The following is a 25,332-nucleotide window of genomic DNA, read 5'->3' on the forward strand; positions in this document are numbered from 1 at the left end:
ATTTGACATATAAAATATATTAAGTTTACCCTGAAATAAATTAAGTTTAATCTAAATTTATTGGTGCAAATATTATTTAATTAAGTAATATATACTATAAATATAAATAAATTAAACATAACTTAGTTTAGTTTAATTAAATCTATTTGCATTAGTTTGAAAGTACCCAAGTAAATTGAATGAAACTAAATTAAGTTCGACTGAATTTATTTATTTTAATTATTTCACATCTAAACGCTACCTTATCCAATTATAATCATTTTAGGTTGAATCGTTCATATGTGATAGAGTAATATAATTTTTTTTATCACATATTATTCAATATAAATATAAATATATGTTTCTTAGTATCTATAAGTTAACATAAATTTGAATAGATTAACAAATAATATTTATATGAGGAATAAATGATGAAGTTTGTTTTTAGATTAATATATTTTTGTTAATGAGTTGGAATGAACTAAAAATATAATAATTGAATTTAGTTTGACTAGTAGAATTTTACATTTGGCATGAGTTGCAAAATTACACAGCAGCCACTCACAATCAATCATATGAAACCGAATAACAGTCACATGATGACTCATTCATTACATTACATAACAAAACCAACGAACCAACAACCAAATTTTTCATTTAAAAGTTGCCTCTTTCCGACGCTGCTTCTGACAAACACAACATTCTACCATCCCAAATGTCGGTGAGTCCCTAAACCTTTCTACAATTCCCTTTTTCCACAGATCCACTTCGTTTCAGATCCTATCTGGGTTTCTTCTTTCTTCATGCCTTCTTCTGCATTTCATTGTCTTTCTTTGATGCCAACTGGGGACTATGCAGTTGCTTTGATTCACATTTACATATTCAGTGATTCAATGCAACCTTTAGTTGTGGTTTAGATGTTGTAGTTATCATTAATACAAGAACTACTAGTTTGGAATTTTGGATCTGCAATGTTTCCTAATGACCCTTTTGGATCTAGTGGAAATGGCTTTGGTATTTTTTTGCCCTCCAGAAAAAGAGCAAACCTTGAATTGATTTCTTCATGATTTGTTGTCTGGGCAATGACAGATTAGTGTGAGAATAGCATATATATATAAATCCCGACTATACCACTATACCTGGATTGTTAGAATCAGTGGTTAGTTAGGCAGTGATCATAGTTATGTCTACCTAAGCAAATGTGGATTTGTCTTTAAATCTTGACCTTCTAGATATGATAGTATGTTCCAGATTATATTTCTTACAATTTTAAGAATTTTCAGTTTATATGCTTCTGTGACTAAGATTGGTGGTTGTTGTTTTTGATGTCAAGTCATCAAGCTCCATTGCTTGGACTTGTGATGATTAATCTTCATAGAATTCGAATTGCTTCTTTTCAAGTGGACACTGTCACATTGATGTTGTCTCTTGGTATAACCTTTCCTCTTGGCTTGCTTATTGAATTGACTCTGTTTTTTCTTTTGCCTTCTAAGCTATGAGGGTGGTACTCATTAGGAATTGTACCTTTCTGTTCATGGTTTCACTTAATTCCATCGTTGCTTTAGGGGTTAAAATAAGACTCTTTTTTTCATTGGATATTCTTAGTTCTTTGGAACGAAATTGAAAAAGAATCACTTTTTTCTGTTTGACTTTCTGGTTTTAGATTTTCTCCTTCTGCACATGTCATTGTTTCTTCCACTGCATACTCTTGAGAATGTCATCATAAAACTACCTTAAATTAACAATTTGTGTGCAGGTCACTTTGGACTATGCTGGTCAAAGAGCTGAAGCTATTCCCCAATCTACACCAATACCAAATTGGACTATTCATGTGTCAGACGTGAGGAAAAAATCTTTACATAGTAACATTGGTTAACATTATGATTGTAGGATTATGATTGGTGAAATTTTCAAGTTCACTCTGTTTTTCTTTCTCACAGATAAGAACAGTGAAGGTTAGCAACATATCACTGGTTACTTCCAAGGTGGAGATTCGAGAATTCTTTTCATTCTCAGGTGATATTCAGTATATTGAGATGCAAAGGTCAGAGAACTTGCAATGTTTTACTCATTTTTCATGATTGTTAATGTTGAAACTTTTACCCTCAATGCCTGTCTCCCTAATCTTTGGTTTTTTAATACTACAGGGAAAGTGACCGCACTCAGGTTGCTTATGTTACATTTAAGGATACACAGGGAGCAGACACAGCAGTTCTCTTAACAGTATGTTTCTGTGCAAATGATTTTTACCTTTTTGAAAATGTCACATTCCATTTCTTAATAGTGAGATGGGTTGCACCAATGTATATCATTAACCCTTTCATTCAATCCATGAAACTGATAGAAATTGCATAAAACCAGATACTTTAGTTGATTTTGTTTAAATCATGTGCTTAATCTTCATTTTATTACATAGGGTTCAAAGATAGGTGATCTATATGTCACAATCACACCTGTGGAGAAGTATCAGCTGCCCCCTGATGCTGTTCCAGTAAGTCCGGTAAGTATTATCTTTTCCAAGAGTTTAATGAGCTAATTTTAGTTTATAGAGAAACTTATTTTATTTTCTCTTTATATTTGTTTATCGTACAAGTTCTTATAAAGAAGTTAATCTAAATAGGTTGTTAGTTTAAATGTTGTGTAATTTATTTTGCATGCAATTGTGGCTGTGTGTGCTGCTAGCCTGCTTCTAGCACATGTATGTGATAAAATGTGCGAAATACATGAAGTTTTGCTCAACATGGTGGTTTTACGTGTGCCAAATATGATTGTCTATGCTAGTATGTTTTATTTATCTGACTCATTTTGTTATTACTCTTGATAGAATCCTTCTAGTTTTGGGCTTTGAAATTTATATAGTGCCTAAGATCTTTGTCAGGATATGATAGCTAAAGATTTTTAGATTTATTATCTCATCTGCGGATGATGTCTGCAACTTATCTGGCACAATAAAAACAATTCTGGGCTGAATATTACGGTGAAAAATCAAATTAGCAATTGATTCTTAGCATATCAAACTATGCTCTGCTGAAACATTTTCTTATGAGGTTAGACAATAACTGAATTTGAAGGGCTATATTGTGGATGCTATATGTGGTCCTAAAGTCAAATATGCTGTAAAATTTAGTTTGCACAGAGCTATAGGGTAGTTTTAGCTCGTGAGTTAGGTATACATGCAAAATGTCTTCAAGTGTATTAAAATTGTTCCCTCTTCCCTCACTAGAGGGTTGAAAATTCTAATTTCTTTCACTGTGAAATTGTAAGTATCTAATATCTGTAGTACAATGTTGTTATAAATAGAGAAACCAAAGTGGTGATGCAGTACAAAAGGCTGAAGATGTAATGAGCAGCATGCTTGCGAAGGGTTTCATTTTAGGAAAGGATGCTATCAACAAGGCAAAAGCCTTTGATGAGCGTCACCAGTTGACCTCAAATGCTTCTTCCAGAGTTGCTTCCTTTGATCGTAGAATGGGTTTCAGTGACAAAATAAGTATTGGAACAGCTATTGTGAATGGAAAGGTGAGAGAGATGGATGAAAGATATCAGCTTTCTGAAATTACAAAGTCTGCTCTTGCTGCTGCAGAGCAAAAGGCAAGCAGTGCTGGATCTGCTATCATGAGCAATTCTTATGTGTCAACTGGAGCTTCATGGGTGTCTAGTGCCTTCAATGCCATAGCAAAGGCAGCAGGGGATGTCAGCACCATGACAAGGGAGAAGGTTGAACAGGCAGAGGTGGAAAGGAATGAGATCATTTATAGTGAAAGGAAAGGGACTGTTGATGAATTTGGAAAGAAACACTTTCAGGATGCTTCAGACATGGGCCCTGCAATAGTTCCTGTTAATTCACATGATGACCATAAGCTAGAAATTATATAACCACCAACAATTCTTTACATCCTCACATGCACAGTTGGATTTATTTAGTTAGAATAGTTCTTGTCTGCGCCTTTATTTTAGAATGATAAGTTTTATTTATTGATTGTTACACCAATGTAGAAGTTTGTCTGGCAGACGTGTGGTTCCTAAATACGCTCAACATTTATGTCATAAAATCATTCGTTATTTTTTACTCTTCTTCATTCAGTTCTCCCTTTATGACATGTTTCTGGAAGGGTTTTAATACAAATAGTGCCGTCAGTATAATTTAAATTTGCAGGAGACTGTATCAACGAGAGTATGGTAAAATGTCTTAAATGTTTTGCTGAATTGCCCTTAAAATGAAAAGAAAGAATAGGTATATTGGATTTGCTTTTCACATATATATTTGACTCTGTCGAATGTCTTTCTTTGGATGGTTTTCCATTTGCTAGTTCCAGAGTTGAGTTTTGGTGCAATGAAATTCTCCTTAATGGGATCCCTACTTCATTTTCAGTCTACAGTATTCAGTTCAGTTTTCACTTTTTAATTTGGTAACAGTCCGAACTGTAGTAACCTGAAGTGCTGGTTACTTCCTGTGAAACATATATTTGTCATTCTGTAGTTGGGCTAAAGTCGGTCATTTTCTGTATTGATGTGGTCGTTAGCAAACATATTTCCCCATGAACCAATAATCCCTATGCTTATCTCTAGAAATTCCTTCAATAGAAAATCTAGACATTTGTACAATGGTGCTTTAATGCATGTAATTAAACTCCAAGTGACCAAGCATGGTAGAAGCTTGCGAGGAGGCCAGAAAAGACGATGTCTGAAGAGGAAAGAAAGAATCAAATATGACGTAAGATAAACTTTTTGTATAAGCCTGTAATATCTTTGTAGGTCATTAACAGTTAACAGCTGAATTTCCTGTCCTTTGAAAGGTTCTCAGGGTTTCCGAAAAAATGTGTACATTTTTTCCTTCTATACCGATATACAGAACAATCAATATAGTTACATGTGGAAAAAATAACACTCCCTTGCTCTCAGGGAGGGAGACGAATGGAATTTATTTTGTATTAATGAAGAATAAACCAAGAATAAGAAAGTCATTTGTCTTCTGTTGGTTAGGAACAATTGCCACCATACTGAATTGTATATAGCCAATGCCTTACGCCTCCACTCTAACTACTGCGTTATCCTATATAGCGTAACAGCGTTTCCAGGCTCTGTTGAAATGAGTATAAGTTTCATGTTAAACACGTGAACAAAACCGAAGATAATAGGGGAAAGTGAATGATAAAGGAAACAATTTGTTTCATTCTAATCGTCGTGTGAGGCTTTTCTCAGTTCAAGAAATAAAAGGATTCTTTATTTTCACAAATCTTGTTGTATTCTGGCACTTTTTCATCACGACATTTTAAGTTTTTCCTTCATTCTTTTTTCTGGTTCAAACCTCAAACCGAAGAGAAAGTACTCTGACAAACTACAATAAATTGGAGTATCTTACCCCTATGCACTCGTACAAATTCTCATCTTTTGATCTAACGTGGATCTGCAAAATCATAAGATTAATTATATACATGAAATTCAACTCTCAATCTTATAAGTTTATGGTGTCTAAAAAAAAAAGAAAGCTAGGAAGGAGAAATAAAAGACTCATATTCATATACCGACTCAGAAACAAAAAGGCACGCACAACTCTGCAGATTTAAATAAGAACAATGATACACTGTATAATTAGTGTTTTCACAACCTAAGTGCAAACCTAGACCATACAAATACTACTGTATTCCAATTTCGTTGATTTTATGAGCTAAAATTACAATGATGTACTAAAATATTAAGAAGCAGATCTGGCATTGCCTAACCGTGTCATATATTTAACCCCGACTTTGTTGACTTTAGTATCTGAAAAAAAGGAAGTTCTATAATGCAATAGTAGTTACCCCGATTACTTTGAGCGGTGAACTTTGATTGAATTCAAGACCAGCAAGGACTACAAGTGCTGCAGCAACTGTTGAAGGCCAGTAGCACAGTTGTTCATGAGATGACAGTGTCAGCACTGCCAGATACTTGACCCTCTTCTCAACGACTGCATCAGCATTCGCTGCTTTTAGGTAATACCTGTAAAATTAAAGGGTGGAGTGTAATTTAGCTGAATCGTAAAGAAATGGGTGAGAATGACTTTACTTTCTTGCACGCTCGAGTTTCTGAAAGGTTAAATTGCAACTTTGTTTCTCTTTGATTTTTAATGTGCTACCTTATTTTTATTTTCTCTTATTTTACCATCATTTTTGTCCACAGATATTCAAAGTTTACTATTTTTTATTTAATTTATAATTTTTATATGTTTTATTTTTTATATTTTGGTTCAATTGAATTCTAAACTTTAACATATTTGTTAAGTATTATAAAAAATATTTTAATTAATTAAATATTAAAAATAAAATAAACTATATAATAGTTAGAATTGCACAAAAATTATGGATTTTTTTAAAATTTGATGACTTGAATAAAAGAATGAGAATAAAAACATAACTAAAAATAAACTAAAAAAATACAAAATTTAACTTATCCTAAACTACGCAAAGCCTTTTCTAATTGGGGTTAAGTAGCAAGTACAAAAGTTTCTTTTCATTTTTAAATAACGCACGGTATTTAAGGCAAAAAGACATTCCTTGTTAGAGACATGAAAGCAAGTTTTTGCTTGAACCCTTCATTTTAAAATTGAAATGGTTTCCCAAAAAGAAACAAAAGTCTGATTGAATACCTAAACATCAGCTAACATTTAATTTATGCAGAATTTCAGGTAATTTTCGAGCTATAAAATTAAAAAGTTACTAGGTATACCACAAGAAATTGTAGATGGTAGGCAGAAAGCACTGAAACTTGAGCACCTCCTGCACCATCCATTCCATGGCTACCACCTCGCCTCTACTGTACCTATTGCTTCCTACGTTGAAACTGCTTTGCCCCACTCTGTAATACCCACAAAGGAGTTCAGTTATTCATTGGGCATAATTACTTTCATGAATTTAATTCGAATAAAGAACTGTTAAATTCTGTTAGTTATCACTTGCCCGGGTAATTGGAGAAGGAAGTGTATGTAAAAAAAAGAAGAAAATTAAAATATTACAAGCGGCATTTTAACTCTACTGATGGGATAGTAAAACTTAAAAAAAAAATACTTATATATTCTAAATTTCAACGTAAACATCAAGGGAGCTAATACTTTACAAAATAGAATTTATGTAAAATTGGATATTGTTGGGAACTTTAGGGACAATCGTTATTCTTTAAATTACGAATGCATGATTAATGAGCACAAATAAACTGAAGCTCTGAAAAATGAAGTCCTAATCTATTTTCATTTTCCTTATTCTCGAGGACGTCACCAGACGTAGACCAGCGATACACATGATTGAAAACAACATCTTTGTCCAAATATAATTACATGACTAGGAGGATGGGGGAGAAATGTAAAGATTTAATGTTGAACCTGTTTTGTTGCTGATTTTCTTCGATCCTGGTTGCTAACGTGAGGCAAGCTATTCCAACAATTTGAAGGCGTTTTTTGGCTTTGAAGTATCCTTTGCTTAGGAAACGGTCAAGTAGGTTGACGCCAAGAAATATCGTCTCTTGCCGAAGCTGTTTTCGACAAGATTGCTGCCAAATTTCAAGAAATAAGGCCTTTTAAACAAATTCGACACTCCATTCAAAGTCCAACAACTTCCACAGAAGCAACATTTAGAAATACTTGAAGCTAAGAACGTTGTTATCCAAATCTAAAGAGGTTCGCATATATAATTGTTATCATACATTAAGAATAAATAATAATCCTTACCAAAAACAATTAATAATGAGAGAAATTAACTGCGTGGTGATGGATATATATATATATATATATATATATATATATATATATATATATATATATATATAAGGTTTATTGGGGTTTGGTCCCTAATTTTTTTAATTTTAGTATATTGTATGTATTTGACATCCCAAATATAAAATAATTTTAAAAAATTAAAAAATTATATAAAAAAATATTATATTTTATTAGATGTATTAGAAAAACATTTTGGTGTTCAACTAAAATTTTCCAAAGCAAAATGTATACTAAGTAACTACCCACATGTGCGAATCCGAGAAAAATGCGTTGCATGATTGCGTGAGCACCATGCATGACAATTGTGGATTTACAAAGTACGCCGCGTCACTCGCCGAGGCATTCTTCTTCCTATTGAATCTCGCGTGTCGTGAGGCAATTGGATGCCACTCACACTACTCCAACAATTTGTTGTACGGAAGGATTACGTTTTAACCGAATCAAGTTTGGTTCTCACCCTCTCTTCGAACGTGTTGTCTCTCTCACCCAATCCAAAACACGATTACTTATACCATTTAATAAATGAAATCAAATATTTATGGCATAATTTATATAATATTTGTATAGTTTTTATTAGATAGGATTTAGTACTAGAGTGATGATTATTTTTTCAATTATCAATTTGTTGGAGAGATATCACTATCTGTACGATTTTTTGTCCTCTTTCACTGTCAAGAAATCATGGGTGTTTATCATACAAGAATATGCGATAGTTGTATAATTACAGTAAAATTCTTCATAACATAAATATTATTTTCTATAAAGATACATAAAATAAATTAATCAAACCACAAGTGTGAAAGCATAATGACTTGGAATGGGATAAAACCTACCTCAACGATCCAGTGAACCATTTGCGCACGTTGCTCAAGCACGGTCTCTCCGAATTCAGTGGTAGAGAAATATCTTTCAGCATAATTCGACACAAAACCTTGCTTCCTCTCCCTCTTCCTCAGCATCTGGTAGCTGTCTTCGTCATCAGAATCTTCGAATCTCACAAACTAAAATCCACAAAAAGCATACGTACACCAAATAAGAACTCTTAATTACGTAATAACAGATAGAAAGAGCTAGGCTAAACAGATTCCTGACAGAACTAGTAATATAAGTAACATAGAATTCTGTAGTCGAAGCTAGCGAAACCTACATCGGCTTCATCTTCGTCACTTGAAGAAGAGTTCACCACTGGAGAAGCAGAAGTTAGAGTCGTGAACTCCTTGCGATACTGAAGGAACAACAAATACGTCGGTGAAGGAGTTTCTCCGACGGATCCCTCGGAAAACTGGCTTCCAGAATCCACGAACAGCGACGGAGTGTAATCCGAAAGCTCCTGCTCCGAGCATTCACCGAAAATCTCAGAATGAAATTCAGAGAACATAGTTCCCTGACTGGAACAATATTCCGATTCGTCATCGTCGTCACAGTTTGATAAACGCAGTTCCTCAGAGCAAGTGAGGTCCACAACGACGTCGTCATTTTCCGATTCCTGCCTCGTCATCGATTGAGCTACTAAATCCGCGCAATTCTCATCCGCGTGGAGGTTTTTAGAGCCTACAGAGTATTCACATTCCAACGCTCTGTTTTCCTTGCTGCTATCCTTTTCCTCCTCTAACGACGCGCGAACAAAGGAACTAAACGACACGACGTCGTTTCCGTTTGACTCCGAAGAGATTTTCATGTTTCCGTTGCCTTCACTGGAGGACTTCGAATTGACCTGTTCCTCGCAAGTAATCTCTGATTTCCCGCACGAAACGTCATCATTTTTCTTTATATTCTTACTCTCGCTTCCACTTTTGAACTTCAGAATACCAGTAATATCCGATTTCATGAACACTTCCGAAACGTCATCTTCTCCTCTCTGATTATTACATTCTCTTCCGCTTTTAAACTTCAGAATTGACCTCCTGCTTCGATCTCGAGCGAACGAATTGGAGTCGGCGCACGAAGACTCCGACACCTCCACTTCGTTCTCGTTTCGCTTCTCGAACCTCTGGTTTCTCGTTGAATCGATCGATGATTCATTTCTCGAGTTCGTGTTTCCCTTGCCGGCGATGGAAGCTCTGCTGGAGTTGCAAGAAGCATCGCCAGCAGCGTAGTCGGAGCCGGAACTGGAATCCACGGAGAAACGAGGATTCTGGCAAGAGTCGCTGACGAGAAGTACCGGCGAGAAGTTTTGCCTTCGCCGGCGAGGCAGCTTCTGCCGATGCTTCTTGGTGACGATGACCGGAGGTGGCTCCAGCTCGAGCTTGCGCTTCAATTTCCTCGATCTGGTTATCATTGCTGTACGGTTAACCAAAAGAAGGCAGAGAAAATTCCAGTGTTGAATCGTTGTTATTGTTGTTGTGATGATTGATGAAGAGAGTGTGGGAAGTGTGTTTGAACGGTTACGGGAGTTGTGGAAAGAAAGGAAAACGAGGGAGAAGGGTATATATATGGTAGGGTCCCACGTAATGCGTTTTCCCTGCACCACATCCACGCATAATGTTCATTTCCTGGAAGTAGAACTATTAAGAGCATTAATAGGTATACCTAAGTATTAAAATAATTATCTCAATTTATAAAATGTTATTATTATTATTTTAGTAATATTTTAACCATTCATAATTAAATTATTATTATTATTATATTGTTAACATATTTTTATTTTCTTAAACTTTTCAGATACTTGAACCTCAAACGTCACTGTGTCCCCATAAAAAGGTTCTAATGAAATGTTTAAATGAAAACTTTTGATAAAAAAAAAAAAAAAACTTTAGTAAGGTACGAGAAGAAAGAGTGAAAGTGTGAAAGCACACATCGATTCATTATGATTCAGTTCCCAACACATGTGCATCTATATGTCCATTTATTGAATTTTTTGCTAAGCTCTTCACCAATCTGTACAACACCAAAGTACAGGCATACTATTATTGTTCACTCTCCAATTTTTACAAGCTCAAAGTCTGGTTCAAATTTGTTTTACCTAAATAACATTATGAATTTGACTTCCAAAAAAATAAATTCTGGAATATATTTTCGTCCATCATTCTTACAAAATAAGTTAGAATTTTGGAGTTGAATTTTAACGTAAGTCTTCTTTTTAAACTGAATATTTTTTAAAAATAAAATGTAAAAATTAAAATAGTTAATACTTCACAACATTCGTGACAATTGAAATCTAATTTTGTTAAAATTAAAATAAATATTTAAAATAATAAATGGTATGTTAAGAAAACTGAAAAGAAAAGAATAATTTTAAATGAAAAAAAAATAATACATTAATTAAAATTACTAATATTTTAATTATTCAAATAAATTTGTTAAACAAATTTTCTTGCTTGTCATATTGGACCTTTAAAAAAAGTTGTCACATATATAAAGTAAGTTACACGGGTGAAAATAGATAAAATACATAAAGGAGAGAGGGTTTAAATTTGTATTTAATTTTTTTTTCAAATTTTGCAAATTAACATAAAAAATATTTTGTAAATTTTGTTTTGGTAAAACTATCCTTCTTAGTTGTAGATCAATAAAATGTGATCCATAGATAAAGGTAGAAAGAGATTTTATATTAGATGTTTTTATGAAATCCAATTTTGCAATATACAAGGTAAGTAATTTTCATTTTTTTAATCCCAATCACTCCTCTCCTAAACATTAATTATTCTATGGCCAGACCATCACTATTCACTATACATCTAAGGAGTATATTTGAGAAAGTGGAAAATATAAGAAAAGAGAAAGAGAGTGACAAAATGAAGTAGTTTGAATTAAGGAAAAGGGAGAGAAAATGTTGTAATAGATTTGATTCTACATTAATATAATTAGAAAATAATTTATAAAATCAATTTGAAAATAAAATAAAAAATTATATTTCATAATAAAAATACATTGAAATAAATTATCAAACTTTAAATAAAAAAAACTATTTTATTTATTATTTTATTATTTACTTGTTTTAACATAAAAATTATGTTAATGTGTCAATTATATGTTTTTTAACTCTTCTTCGATAATTGATTATGTGTTTGACGATAAGTGGTTTTCAAAACTTTTCTTGTAGATTTGTAGACAAAATTAAAAATAAAATAAAAATTGTGTCGGTTTATTATGCATTAAAGTTTTGATATTTGAGTTTTCTTTTTCTTTTTTCGGTTGCTCATATATGTCGAGAACAAATAAAGCACAATTTTTTTTTTTTTAAATACAACCATTTTTGTCTGAACAATTATGGTGATACCAAGAATGTGACCTAAACGGTCAAAGGCTTCACTCACTAAAATAGAGATAACATTTTAAAACTAATAAAAAAGAAGTTCACTATTAAATACAATTAATGTTTTTACTCACAAACTTATGACTTAAGGATTGCTTAAGATTATAAAAACATGATTATCGTTTTAGTTCTAATTGTTAACCTTTCTTTTTTAAAAGAAAGATCTTCTATACATAGAGATTGGAACCAAAACCAAATCTTTTGGACCTATAATGAGGTATGGAGAAGTTCTTCTTCCTGCATATGTTCAAACTTGAAGATGTATTAAATATTTCATATAACATTAAATGAGTATGTTTACTTTACACAATTTTTTAATACGTTACAGGTACTTATCAGACTTCGATCAATTTTTTTTTTTGTTTCAAATTGAAGTAAAGTGCAGGACCTAAGTAGGTTGATGGGTCTTCAAACAAACATTCCCTCCTTTTCAAAAATGCTTTTGTGTTGTATAGCTTTAAATATGTTCTTTATAAGATATCTAATGATGATAATTCTTTTCACCATCATCTTTTACAAGAAGAAGAGACAAACATTCTATGCATACATCAAATGAATATTTATAAGCATGTGTGTACCTATCAAGATATTACACGTGTATTTGAGCATACGCAAGATATTACGTGTACAGCTCATGCAAATATTTTTCAAGTCTCTCATTTATAAATTATATGAAAATTCAAAGGATCACTCGTAAAATGCATGTGAGAAAAATTTGAAGACTCACTTATAAAATGCAAGTGAGAAGAAATATGAAGATTCACTTATAAGTAGGTGAGAAAAAATCTGACAACTGACTTATAAAACACAGGTGAGAAAAAATTTGATACACACTTATAAAACGTAGGTGAGAAAAAATATGAAGACTTGCTTGTAAAATTTAGATGAGAAAAAATTTGAAGATTCACTTATAAAATGTAAGTGATAAGAAATCTAAAGATTCACATGTAAAACGTAGGTGAGAAGAAATCAGAAGACTCATATGTAAAATGTCAGTGAGATCTAAAAGCTCACTAACATAAAATAGACATTTTATGTCTGCAATTATACGTCTGACCCACTAGAATCAGACATAAAAAATGATCAGTGGCAAACTTGTAAATAAGTTTTCAATTGTTTACGTCTAGCGCCCTAGGGTCAAACGTAAATCTCGTTTTTTATGTCTGATTGTACATGCCACACGTAAATTTACATATGACACATAGAGTCAGACGTAAATTTATGTTTGATTTGTCCCAGCCAGACGTAAATTTACGTCTGGCTATAGCGCGTCAGATGTAAATGTTAAAACATAAATTCGTAATATTCCTCCCCACAATGCCACGACTGTGCGAGAAAGCGAATTTGTGGTATCGCGACTGCACAATATTTCATTGCATGATTGATTGTTGAAAAGTTTGTTTCTCTCTTGATTCCGTTTTGGTGTACCTCCATTACGTTGAAACCCCCAATTTTTCACAGACGCAACAATGGCGGTTTGATGGAAATGCAACGGCGGAGGACTGTGGTTCGCGACGTCGTAGAGGGTGCTTGCTCCTGGTGCAGTGCCTCTTATGTCCTTCTTCAACGGCTGTTTGGAGATGGATCTGCAGTGTGATTTGTATCTTCATTTCTGGCAAGATGGGGTGTTGCAGGAAGTCGATCGACTTCAGCAAGTACTCGTTGTGACTGGTGGTTGATCTACGCGGTGAAGGTAATTTGTTCCTGTGGAGGTGGTGGTGCTCCGACGATTGCCTCGTGATTGCATGGTGACTTCGTGGAGGACCTGCGGTGATTGGTGCAGATCTGACGTGCGAATGGACTGTAGTTGTTTTTATGTTTCGCGTGGTGGATTGACAATGCAAAAGCATGGAAATTTGTCAAAAAAATCATGTGTAAAAATTTACATATGACATTGTGTACCAGACTTAAATTTACGTATGACATTGTGTACCAGACGTAAATTTACGTCTGTTAATCCATAGTCAGACATAAATTTACGACTATGTTATTATGTCTGACCTCAGACGAGAAAAGCAAAAAATGTCAGACGTAAAAGACCTTTTTTTGTATTAGTGGCTATAAAATAGTTTTAGCTAGGTTAGGAATAGGTTGTATCTTGCTTTAAAAAAAACTACATTGAACACGCATTATCTTTCTTTACGAAATTTATATAGAGCAAGTTGTATCTTGCTTTACAAAAACTACACCGAGCAGACAGTACCCTGCATTATAAAAACTACGTACCAAGCACGTAGTATCCTATGTTACAAAAATTACATCGAGTATGTTGTATTCTATTTTACAAAAACTACACTGAGCAAGTAGTATCATGCTTTACAAAAACCTACATGGAGCAGGAAATATCCTACTTTACAAAAATTACATCGAACATGAAGTACCCTACTTTACAAAAACTACATTGAGCAAGTTGTATTCTAATTTCCAAAACTGCACTGAGCAAGCATTTCATGCTTTACAAAAATTACATGTAGTAGGTAGTATCCTACTTTACAAAAACTACATGGAGCAAGCAGTATCCTGCCTTACAAAAACAGATGGAGTAGGTTGTATCTTGCTTTACAAAAAATACACCAAGCAAGTTGTATCCTGCTTTACAAAAACTACATCGAGCATGAAGTATCTTGCTTTACAAAACCTACATGGAGTAAGCAGTATCCTGCTTTACAAAAACTACATCGAGAAGGTAAAATCATACTTTAAAAAAACTACATGGAGTAGGTTGTATCTTGCTTTACAAAAACTACAATAAGGAGGCAGTATCTTGTTTTACAAAAACTACATAGAGCATGAAGTATCATGCTTTACAAAAACTACATTGAGCAGATTGTATCTTGCTTTACAAAAAATACACCAAGCAAGTTGTATCCTACTTTACAAAAACTACATTGAGTAGGCAATATCTTACTTTACAAAACTACATGGAGTAGGTTGTATCCTGCATTACAAAATAACTACACTGATTAATGGGAGCACCCAATCTCCTAAGGAATAATGAAGATCTCCTAAAACCTTATGGGAATAGTTGAACTCTTGAGTTTAGTTTATTGAAAGAACTTTAAAATATTTGGTGAATTCTAATAAGGTATTCACTTGTAGAGTTTTATGGTGTATTTTGAACTATCTCATGGAAGATGTTGCATACATTGAATCATTTTAAGATAAGGAACATTTCAATACTTTTGTCACTTCATATTCTTAAACATTATAAAAATGTGATGAATCTCCATGTACACTAGCAGTTTATTTAGGCCCAATGTTGTTTGGGCTCATAATAGGGGTCTTTCATTTGAATCAATGAGTAGAAATTTTTCATCCTTATGCATTATATTGCTAAGGCTAAGGGTTTGTGTGGTGATAAACATAATGTTATTGGGGTTATGATTAGTAAAAGGGTGACTTGATGAGTATTTATGGGGGTTACACAGTGAATAATAAAGATTTGAACGGTTAAAGAAGGACAATAAATATAGATGGCAATGTTGGGAGATTAACTATAGGGAAATTTCAGATGGCAGAGATGAGATAGGATAAAAGGAGAATAGAGACTAAGAAAGAGGGACAAACTATTGTGAATGTCCTAGTTGATTGTATTCACCTTTTGATTAGAAGAAAAATACAATAAAATTGAAAGTTAAAATTTATAATCATTGTGAATTATATTCTAGAAATAAAAGCAATTATTTTATTTACTAATTAAGATATTTATCATTCAAGTACTCTTCAACTATCTAGGAGATTGTTTTAGCACATGTAATGGCCTTTTTAGTTTACACACATACTCTTTCTTACCTACCACATCAAATTTTCTAGGGATAATTATGTTTTTCGTCCCCTAACTACTAGTGTATTTTGGCTTTAGTCCCCCATCTAAAGGTTTATCCATTTCAGTCCCTGACCTTTTAAATTGCATGGAATTGGTCCCCGATTTTAAACTCCGTTAGCATGAATTAACACCTGGCTAACAGATGGCCACACAAGGATCCCGTTTAAAGCTTTCTTTTGATGACACTATTTTGCACGTTTTGGTTACACATTAGTAATGCTTTCAGATCACGTGTTAATTAAAGAATTGCTTACACATTACTAATGCTTTCAACTCACGTGTTAATTAAAGAATGGGAAAGTAAGCATTAGATGCAGGGTTCTGTTCCATTAGAAAGGGGTTTTTGCTAAAAACCGTATAGTTTAAACTTGCGTTGGTGAATGACGACAGAAGTGGTGATTTCAGTCCGTATTCCAAAGGCAGAAACTTCATTCACAAAGAGAACTTGAAGTGGGTTTTGTGGTTATATTTGCACGACGAAATCAGCATTCGTGAAGTGAGCTTAATTGTATTGTTTACAAATTTTGTTTCGTTGAATGTTTGATTTACTATGGTTTGATTGTTATTAAAGTTCGATTGTGGTTATTTTTGTTGGGTTTGTGCTTTTATTTGAAATGTAGGGCTGCAAATGGGGTTTGCGGTGGCATTTCATCATATGGGTAGGTTTGAAAGGAATAGGGGATTGAAATACGTTGGCGGTAAAATCCACGTTGTTAAAGGGATCAATCCAGATTTTTTGTCATTCTTTGAAGCATTAGGCATCGTGAAGGATTTTAAATATGCTAGAGATGTTAAACTGTGGTGGAAGGGTTCCAAATAGAAGTTGTTAAACAATCTAAGATTGTTGAGTGATGATAAGGAGGCATTAGCTTTGGTTAAGTATGCAGAGGATAGGAACGAAAAGGTTGATATATATGTTCAACATATTCCTTGTCAGCCCGAAGTGGTGCATTTTATTGCTGGTGCTAAAATGGATGAAGATTTGGGTCAGCCAGAAGTGGGGGGTGAACAAGATGTGGTTCCTGATGCAGTTGTAGTGGGTAAGGCTGATGTGGTTCCTGAGGCAATGAAACGAAATCCAAGCACAGTGAGGACTAAAAAAGATGTTGGAAAAGGTTCATTTGTCACTAATGCTGAAATTGGAGTACAAGACATAATTGAGGAGTATGATACTGATGAGTTAGAGTCTGATGTTGATAGTGATGAGGGTGTGGTTCGTGATGGGCCTAAATTTTCCAAGTACAGAGCTGAAGATATGACAAAAGACTTCAAGTTCAAATTGGGAATGAAATTTTGTTCTTTGACGGACTTTAAATAGGAATTGATGGAGCATGGTGTTTTGAATGGGAAAGAAGTACAATTTTTCAAGAATGATCAGAGGAGAGTGAGGGTTGTATGTAAAAAAAAGTGTGGTTTTTTTAATTATGGTGAGTAAGGTTGGAGGTAGGCAAATATTTCAGGTTAAGACATTGGTTGGGCATTATAAGTGTGGCAGGGTGTTTGGGAATAAAAATGCTAATAAGGACTGGATTGCACAGGTGCTAATAGATAGATATATGAACGTAGGTGTCATGACAGTGAGTCAAATAATTGATGAAATCAAAAAGACATACAGTATAGGCATTACTCCATGGAGGGCTGGAAAGGCGAAACAAATTGCAATGGAATGTTTGGTGGGTGATGGACAACGTCAATATGGTCGATTACATGATTATGTTATTGAATTGCTCAGAGTTAAGGCTGGAACTTTCAAGATCAAGATAAATCAACCTCAACCTAGTCTGCCACCAAAATTTGGTTGTTTTTACATGTGCTTAGCGGGCTGTAAGACTGGTTTCTTGGCTAGGTGTAGGCCCTTCATAGGTTTTGATGGTTGCCACTTGAAAATAACTTATGGTGGTCAACTTTTGGTTGCAGTGGGCAGGGACCCCAATGACCAATACTATCCATTAGCGTTTGCTACAGTTGAGAATGAATGTAAAGAGACCTGGAGATGGTTCCTAACACTATTGCTAGAGGATATTGGAGATGTTGCAAATCATCGTTGGGTATTCATCTCAGATCAACAAAAGGTAATGTAATTACATAAACTTTTTCTTTAGACAATCACAATTAATTGATTTTTTTGCTTTTATTTATAACTATTCTCTTTTGCAGGGACTTATGTCTGTGTTTGATGAAATTTTGAATGGGGTGGAGCACCGTTTCTGTTTGAGGCACTTGTATAGCAATTTCAAGAAGAAATTTGGTGGTGGGGTAGTAATCAGAGACCTTATGATGGGGGCAGCAAAGGCTACTTTTTACGCTGCCTAGAAAAAATGGGTGAGTTAAGAAACCTGAACCCTGAAGCATATAATTGGTTAGTTGCCATTCCTAGAAGTTCATGGTGTAAACATGCATTCAACATTTACCCTAGATGTGATGTTTTAATGAATAACTTGTTTGAATCATTCAATAGTACTATTTTATTGGGTAGAGATAAACCAATCATTAGTATGATGGAATGGATTAGATCATACTCAATGAGTAGATTTGCTACACTCAGGGAAAAGTTGATTGCATATCCTGGTAATGTAATGCCTAAGCCTAAAAAAAGGCTTGATAGGAAAGTGGAAAAAAGTGGGAATTGGCTTCCCGTATGGGCAAGGGGTTCTAAGTTCGAGGTCACGCAAGGGTTCACTATGGAGAAGTTTGTAGTTGATTTAAGTAAGCATAGCTGCACTTGTTATTTTTGATATTTGGTGGGTATTCCTTGTAGACATGTTGTGGCTGCAATTAACTATAAGATAGAAAATCCTGAGGCATATGTGCATCCATGCTACAAAAGAGAAGCTTATCATGCTTGCTATAGCCTAGAAATCACCCCAATAAATGGACAACAACTTTGGCCCAAAAGCAATCAACTTGAACTACTCCCACCCATATACAAAACACCACTTGGCAAGCCCAAAAAACTTAGAAGAAGGGAAACAGATGAAAATGTTAGTCATTCAAAACTTTCAAAAAAGAATATGATCATGAAGTGTAGTAGATGCAAGCAAATATGACATAATATCAGAAGCTGTAAAAGGGGGATGAGATCCAGAAAGGTAAGACATCATGTTCTTTACTTCTTAATGATTTTCTTTTGCAAAATACAAATATGAAAGTTGAAAACATACTGAATTGACAAGGAAACACACAATGTACTCGAACTGCCACTACAACTACCAACACTGTTGGACCATCAAACCAAACCTGCAGTAGAACGAGATCCACACCCATGGTTGCAGCAAACGTGAACCAAAGAGAAAGAGCACCAACAACACAACCAAGGAGCATGGCAGCACAAGCATTGGGGTCTCAAGCTAGTAGTAGTACAACTTGTGCACAACCCACGTGAAAATGAATGAAGATTTCGATTTTTTCTTGCTTTATTAAAGACATCTATAATAGATTAAGACTTCTATAACATTGGGCATAGTGATAGTGGACCACTATTTTGTTTTGGAGCAGTGCTACTTCAATATTTTAGTTAAAGTTATGGACCACTATTTTGTTTTGGAGCAGTGCTACTTCAATATTTTAGTTAAAGTTATGGACCACTTGCCTGCTTTGGACCACTTTTTGCATTATTGTATTCAATTAAAGGAAACACTTTTGTTATTGCTTTGGACCACTTGTTTGCCATTATTGATCAATGAAACATGTATTTCTATTGCTTATTCATTCCAAATTTATTTCTTATACTATGAAATTGGTAAAACAGGAAGTTGGAGAAAATTAGGGACCCATATCGAATAACAGGAGACCAAATAAGAAATTCATTCCACTGTCATATTCTCATATTCTCTTAATCAGAAAATAACAGGACACCATATCGAATATCAAATAACATCACACATGGCAAATATCAAATTCGAATACTGTCATATTCTCATATATTTCATATTCTGATATTGTAACCACCAAGTTTAATACATTCCAAGTTTAATACACGAAACTGACCTTACATAACAGTAACCACCAACTTTAATACATTCCTAATCATTGCTACAACTAGCTAAAACATAACTAATTACAATTAACCTTCAACAACACCATAATAACCAAAACAATAGTTGCCACCAACGACAAAACAAATAAAACTTGCAGAAATTTTCCAATTTTTTTCTCTTGTTGCAATTTCCTCTTCAACTTCTCATTTTTCTTTATCAAGTCTATTATAACTTTGTCATTTTCCAAACAACAAACTTTGTCTTCTTCAACAGTTTTTCCCCCGTTGGATTCAAATTCAGAGTCTTTCCTTTCAAACGTAGATTTTAACTCATTAACCCATTCGAAATAATTACAATGGGAATTGGACTACACAAAGAAGGAAACGATTACAAAGAAAACCAAATGAAGCTCGAAAAAAAGTGAAGGAATTTTTCACTTACAGCCCAATTCCTACACCTCCAAAATAATCAGCCTTTGTTCTTCATAGTACTTGCCTTTAGAAGCAACAATTTTTTCCCACACCCACACACTTTCGATGTGATTTCTGAAGAGGACACACAACGTCACCATATTTTCGAACCACTACTCCTTTGTGTACAATCCAATCCTTTGGTTCCACTATTCATCACTGTAGCTAAATTTCTCCAATTTCTGAAGAGGACGCACAACACAGTCTACAATTTCTCCAATTTCCCCAATTTTATGGTTTCATAAATTACCCCCAAACAACCTTTATTGTAACTAAAGAGAAAGTTTTAAACGGGATTCTTACGTGGCCATCCATTAGCCAGGTGTCAATTCATGATAACAGAGTTTAAAATCGGGGACTAATTCCATGCAATTTAAAAGGTCAGGGACCGAAATGGATCAACTCTTAGAGAGGAGACTAAAACCAAAATACACTGATAGTTGGGGGACGAAAAACATAATTAACCCAATTTTCTAATTGGCACATCAAAATATCTTCCTCTAGATGGCCATGGAGGAAGGATATCATCATATGAAGTGTTTCAAGCTCCACATTTTGACTTAATACTAGAGCAATACCGAGCCTTGATGGGTCGTGCTTGACTATTAAAGAGAAAATATAATATTGTGCTTTCTTGCTTTCAATTCCAGACCAATCACACAATCAAACATAGACTAAATACCATTCAAGATTTAATCAATTTGTAATTTGATTTATAAAATTATAAAGTAACTTAATATCATAAAGTTAAAATCCATTATTAGAGAAAAAGAACAGACTTAAAGCGTTAAACAATTAATACAAAACTCAATTTGAATTGTGATCTTAATTCGGTGAATTGAACTTCAAGAATTAGTTATATATAAATAGAGTAAACAAGACAAAAAAGAGAAAAAATAAAGAGACAACTCAAAAATTAAGAAAAAAAAGAGAAATAGACAATTTTTAAGACTGAAAAACTAAATAAATGAATTTGATATGATCTCTAATTAGGTTTATAAGCCAAATTATAAACATTTAGGCTTAAACAAGAAAATCCATATCCGCATAAATTTTTATTCAAAAGTATAACAAATTTGTCTTAACTTTAAAAAATCATAAGTAAACATAAAATTTATAATCAAAACAATCGTATGTTATGTTCGTTTTAATGTTCTCAAAAATATAAAATCTAAATATAACTAAAATAAACTAAAAGTAATATCCAAAAAAACTATGATCAAGAAAATAAATAAAAATGAGATTAACTAAAAATACAAAAATTAAAACAATTATATACATTATTGAATTAATGGTAATAATATACTTCAAATCTTCCCTAATAACTCATTTTTATGTCAAATTTTATTAAAAATCTGACATCAATTCTCTCAGTTAACGGATGATGACAGCGGCAGAGTATGATGGTAGCGGGAGGGGCCATGTCCCCAAATGTTTTTTATTTTTTTTTAAATTATATATCTATATTTGAAATTTTGAAAAAATTTTAAATTTTTAAAATTATAGACCGTATATTTTAAAAACTAATAGAAATTAAATTGCCCCAAAGGTTTTTTATTTTTTTTAAATTATATATCTATATTTGAATTTTTGAATTTTTTTTTAAATTATAGATGGTATATTTTAAAAATTAATAGAAATTAAATTGTATCTTTTTATTTCTTTTATAAAATACAACGTTTAACGTTAATAAGTAATAAAAAATCAAATCAAATATAATAAAAAATAAAAATATTTAGGTTTAATTATTTTTTTTGTCTGTCTAAAAATATCAAATTGTGACTAAAAAAATTAAAACTAAATTGAGACTCATCTTTGAAAACAGTAACTAAAAGAGTAATTAAAATAAACATTTATTAAGATATTTTTTATTTTCTTCTGTCATTACCTTTTTAATTTTTCACAAAATTGTATTCATCTTTCACTCTCATTTTTTTTTTGAAGAAAAGAAAATGAAGTTAGACACATATTCATTGTTTTTGCTCTCATTTCTCATTTGTTTCCTTCGTTTCTCGAAGAAAAAAAAATGTAACTTTCTCTTGCCTTACTTGATGAAATATTAGTTTAATAGTTATTAAAATGATTTTTTATCTCATGAGCCTTTTGTATACTCATTATAGAAGCAAAAAACAATCTATTATGTGTTTTTTACTGCTGATTTGTAATTGTGAATTGATTATAATATATTTTTCTTCTAATAATTTTATCTCTCGATCTTTTATTAGATTATGATAAATTACTTTTTAATATATTTAAAAAAAGGGATATCGATGAATAATAACATAATAGATTTATTTTGTAAAAGTGATACAAGGGAAGTTATATGTAAAGATGATACATTATACTTTTTCTTATCCTTATTCACATCTTTCAAAGCATTTAAAAATTATACTAATAATCCAATCTAAGGATCCAATTATTTTATAGAAGAGTCATTTTTAAAGCGTTATACTAATGATCCAATCAAATTATCAAAGAATTATATTACTTTGAGCCCTCCAAAACTCTAGTCAAGATCTGCCATTGAATGATGATTTGTTAGGCACATCACCAATTGATGAAATTCGTAATCCATCTTTATTAGCATAACTTTTTTATATTTATGATGGTAATTTTTATATAACGCTGAACATTTTAGTATCTATTACAAATAATCTTAATGATATATATATATATATATATATATATATATATATATATATATATATATATATATATATATATATATATATATATATATATATATATATATATATATATATATTATCTAGTTGAATATGTGTATTGTGTGGAACAAATTTGTATGGATAATAATATTTTGACTCACTCTTAATTCATTACTCCATTACTTCAATTATTTTTAGATTATTTCATCACATTACTACTGTACTATATCTAGGCGGTTAGGACCACTATGACTAACTACCCGGTCCAAACCACCAACATATAGTCCTAGCATAAAAAGGAACAATTGGTTAACTACGCAAAATGATGACACATATAACGGCTAATGTGACGCCCCGACTACTATACTAAATAATTATTATTTGATAAAAAGATGTGGAATTAAATTTTTTTTTTCCATAAGATTATCCTTGAGAGAACATTAATAATAACATAACTTCATATTCATATATGTAGTTTGCATCTATGTAATTGTTCATAAAATATTACAAAAATATATATTTGTTAAATATTAAGAGTCCTACATCAGAATAGAAGACTTTCTATATTTTTAACATCTCCTAAAGATATTAATAGAAATTATCCATGAGTCAATCTTCAGAAGATCCACCAACAATATCCCGAATAACTCTCACTGAGCAGGTTCATCTTCTGTTCATGCAACAGGTACATATGAAAGAAAAATATGAAAGGAGTGAGGTCTTTATAAGCCTTAAATATCAATCTTAATAAACTCAACAAACAATGCAGACACCGGGGGCCTAGATTTAGACCTATAACCACCAAACTTGATCTTGTTTTACCAGACATATGGATCCATATTTCACTTCTGATGATCCAATCTGAACATCAAAAGTTACTTTGGGAAGTGATTAGGTAGTTGAGTATTTCTCATGGTACAATCATAATTATTTCTTTCTCGAGAATATTAGCCATTCATCGGCTCACAAAAGAGATATATACTCACTACCTAACCTTGGCGATGCCGAGCAGGTATCGGACAGTCCCAAGTTTGGCCTATGAATATCCTAGTCCAGTGCGCTATTCTGAACTATCCAGATATTCACCTACTTGGTAAAACTTCCTTAGACCCCACCATGGTCCCTGCCTTTCATCCCGCAGTGTACCAAACTGTGACTTCCCAAATACAACCACTTTGACACTGGTTTAATCCAGACTTAACTCTTACTCAACTGACATACTCTTGAATATTTTCAAAGGTCATTAAATGTGATGACTATCAATTCATGTCATTGTATAAACTATACACAAAGAACATCAAATAAAATAAAATGTACATGTAATTTTCTTATATTCAAGCTCACTGAATAAAATAATATTTACTTTCACTTCACACATTTTTTTTTATTATAAAATAATAATAAAATAAGAATCAAAGCAAGAACTTTAAATAAATAATTAGACAAGGATTAGAACGTCATAAATAAATATAATAACAAAATATAAATTAAACAGGACCAGTGCGTAACTGGAGATAAAAATAAAATAAAATAAATAAATAGGACCAGTGCGTAACTGGAGATAAATAAAATAAAATAAATAAATAGGACCAGTGCGTAACTGGAGATAAATAAAATAAAATAAATAAATAGGACCAGTGCGTAACTGGAGATAAATAAAATAAAATAAATAAATAGGACCAGTGCGTAACTGGAGATAAATAAAATAAAATAAATAAATAGGACCAGTGCGTAACTGGAGATAAAATAAAATAAAATAAATAAATAGGACCAGTGCGTAACTGGAGATAAAAATAAAATAAAATAAATAAATAGGATCAGTGCGTAACTAAAGATTAAATAAAATAAATAAACAGGATCAATACATATTTGGAGATTAAATAAAATAAATAAATAAACAGGATCAGTATATAATTGGAGATTAAATAAAATAAATATAAGAGGATAATAAATGAAAATAAGTTAAATGAAAGTAAAAAGAATAATATATGAGTCAAAATAAATAAAAGATTAATATAAAACCCATGAGTTTATGAAGATTAATATATAAGAGCTTAACCTCACTCCCCCCTTACCTTATTGATTGAAGAGCACAATAATAATATTTGAAGAGGACTAGGATCTCTTTGAATCGTTGCTCTAAACTTTTTTTTTTCTCTATTTTCTCTTTCCCTCTCTTCTTTCTCTTTCTCTTTCTCTCTCTTCTTTCTTTCTTTCTCTTTCTCTTTTCTTTCTCTCTCCTTTCTTTCTTTCTCACTTTTTCTCACTTCTCCCGTAACTTCTCATTTCATACATATATATAAGCTTATACATATGCTTATCTTTCTCATCATTACCTACATTAATGAATGTTTATCTCTTAGGTTTTTTTTTTTTTTCCTTCTTATCTTTTCTCATCTTATCTTCTTTTTT

At 32.4% G+C, this 25,332-nt stretch overlaps 2 protein-coding genes across 2 annotated transcripts; one reads left to right on the top strand and one right to left on the bottom strand.

Moving 5' to 3' along the window:
- Window positions 1–596: 596 nt before the first annotated feature.
- On the top strand, window positions 597–4,062 carry LOC114170250 (binding partner of ACD11 1-like). The gene is made up of 6 exons (XM_028055739.1): window positions 597–700; window positions 1,736–1,819; window positions 1,920–2,023; window positions 2,127–2,202; window positions 2,396–2,479; window positions 3,280–4,062. Exons 1-6 carry the CDS (start codon window positions 695–697, stop codon window positions 3,853–3,855), a joined length of 930 nt encoding a protein of 309 aa, XP_027911540.1. The 5' UTR covers window positions 597–694; the 3' UTR covers window positions 3,856–4,062.
- Window positions 4,063–4,743: 681 nt separating this feature from the next.
- On the bottom strand, window positions 4,744–10,198 carry LOC114174656 (cyclin-SDS). Its single transcript, XM_028059483.1, has 7 exons — window positions 8,874–10,198; window positions 8,560–8,727; window positions 7,334–7,500; window positions 6,685–6,813; window positions 5,781–5,958; window positions 5,342–5,386; window positions 4,744–5,060 (listed from the first exon to the last, which is right to left on the bottom strand). The coding sequence occupies exons 1-7, from the start codon at window positions 10,002–10,004 to the stop codon at window positions 5,028–5,030; spliced, it is 1,851 nt and encodes a 616-aa protein (XP_027915284.1). The 5' UTR covers window positions 10,005–10,198; the 3' UTR covers window positions 4,744–5,027.
- Between the last annotated feature and the right edge of the window lie 15,134 nt (window positions 10,199–25,332).

Source organism: Vigna unguiculata, chromosome 2 (genome assembly GCF_004118075.2).
Source record: "Vigna unguiculata cultivar IT97K-499-35 chromosome 2, ASM411807v1, whole genome shotgun sequence".
Classification (NCBI taxonomy): domain Eukaryota; kingdom Viridiplantae; phylum Streptophyta; class Magnoliopsida; order Fabales; family Fabaceae; genus Vigna; species Vigna unguiculata.

Bases quoted from the DNA above. Each gene is read 5' to 3' on its own strand.
- LOC114170250 (XM_028055739.1), top strand. The intron at 2,024-2,126 runs GTCAGAGAACTT...TTAATACTACAG, and splicing joins CAGTATATTGAGATGCAAAG to GGAAAGTGACCGCACTCAGG. The intron at 2,480-3,279 runs GTAAGTATTATC...TGTTATAAATAG, and splicing joins ATGCTGTTCCAGTAAGTCCG to AGAAACCAAAGTGGTGATGC.
- LOC114174656 (XM_028059483.1), bottom strand. From the start codon at position 10,004: ATGATAACCAGATCGAGGAAATTGAAGCGCAAGCTCGAGCTGGAGCCA. The intron at 7,501-8,559 runs GTAGGTTTTATC...GAAATTTGGCAG, and splicing joins TGGTTCACTGGATCGTTGAG to CAATCTTGTCGAAAACAGCT. The intron at 6,814-7,333 runs GTTCAACATTAA...TGGGTATTACAG, and splicing joins GAAAATCAGCAACAAAACAG to AGTGGGGCAAAGCAGTTTCA.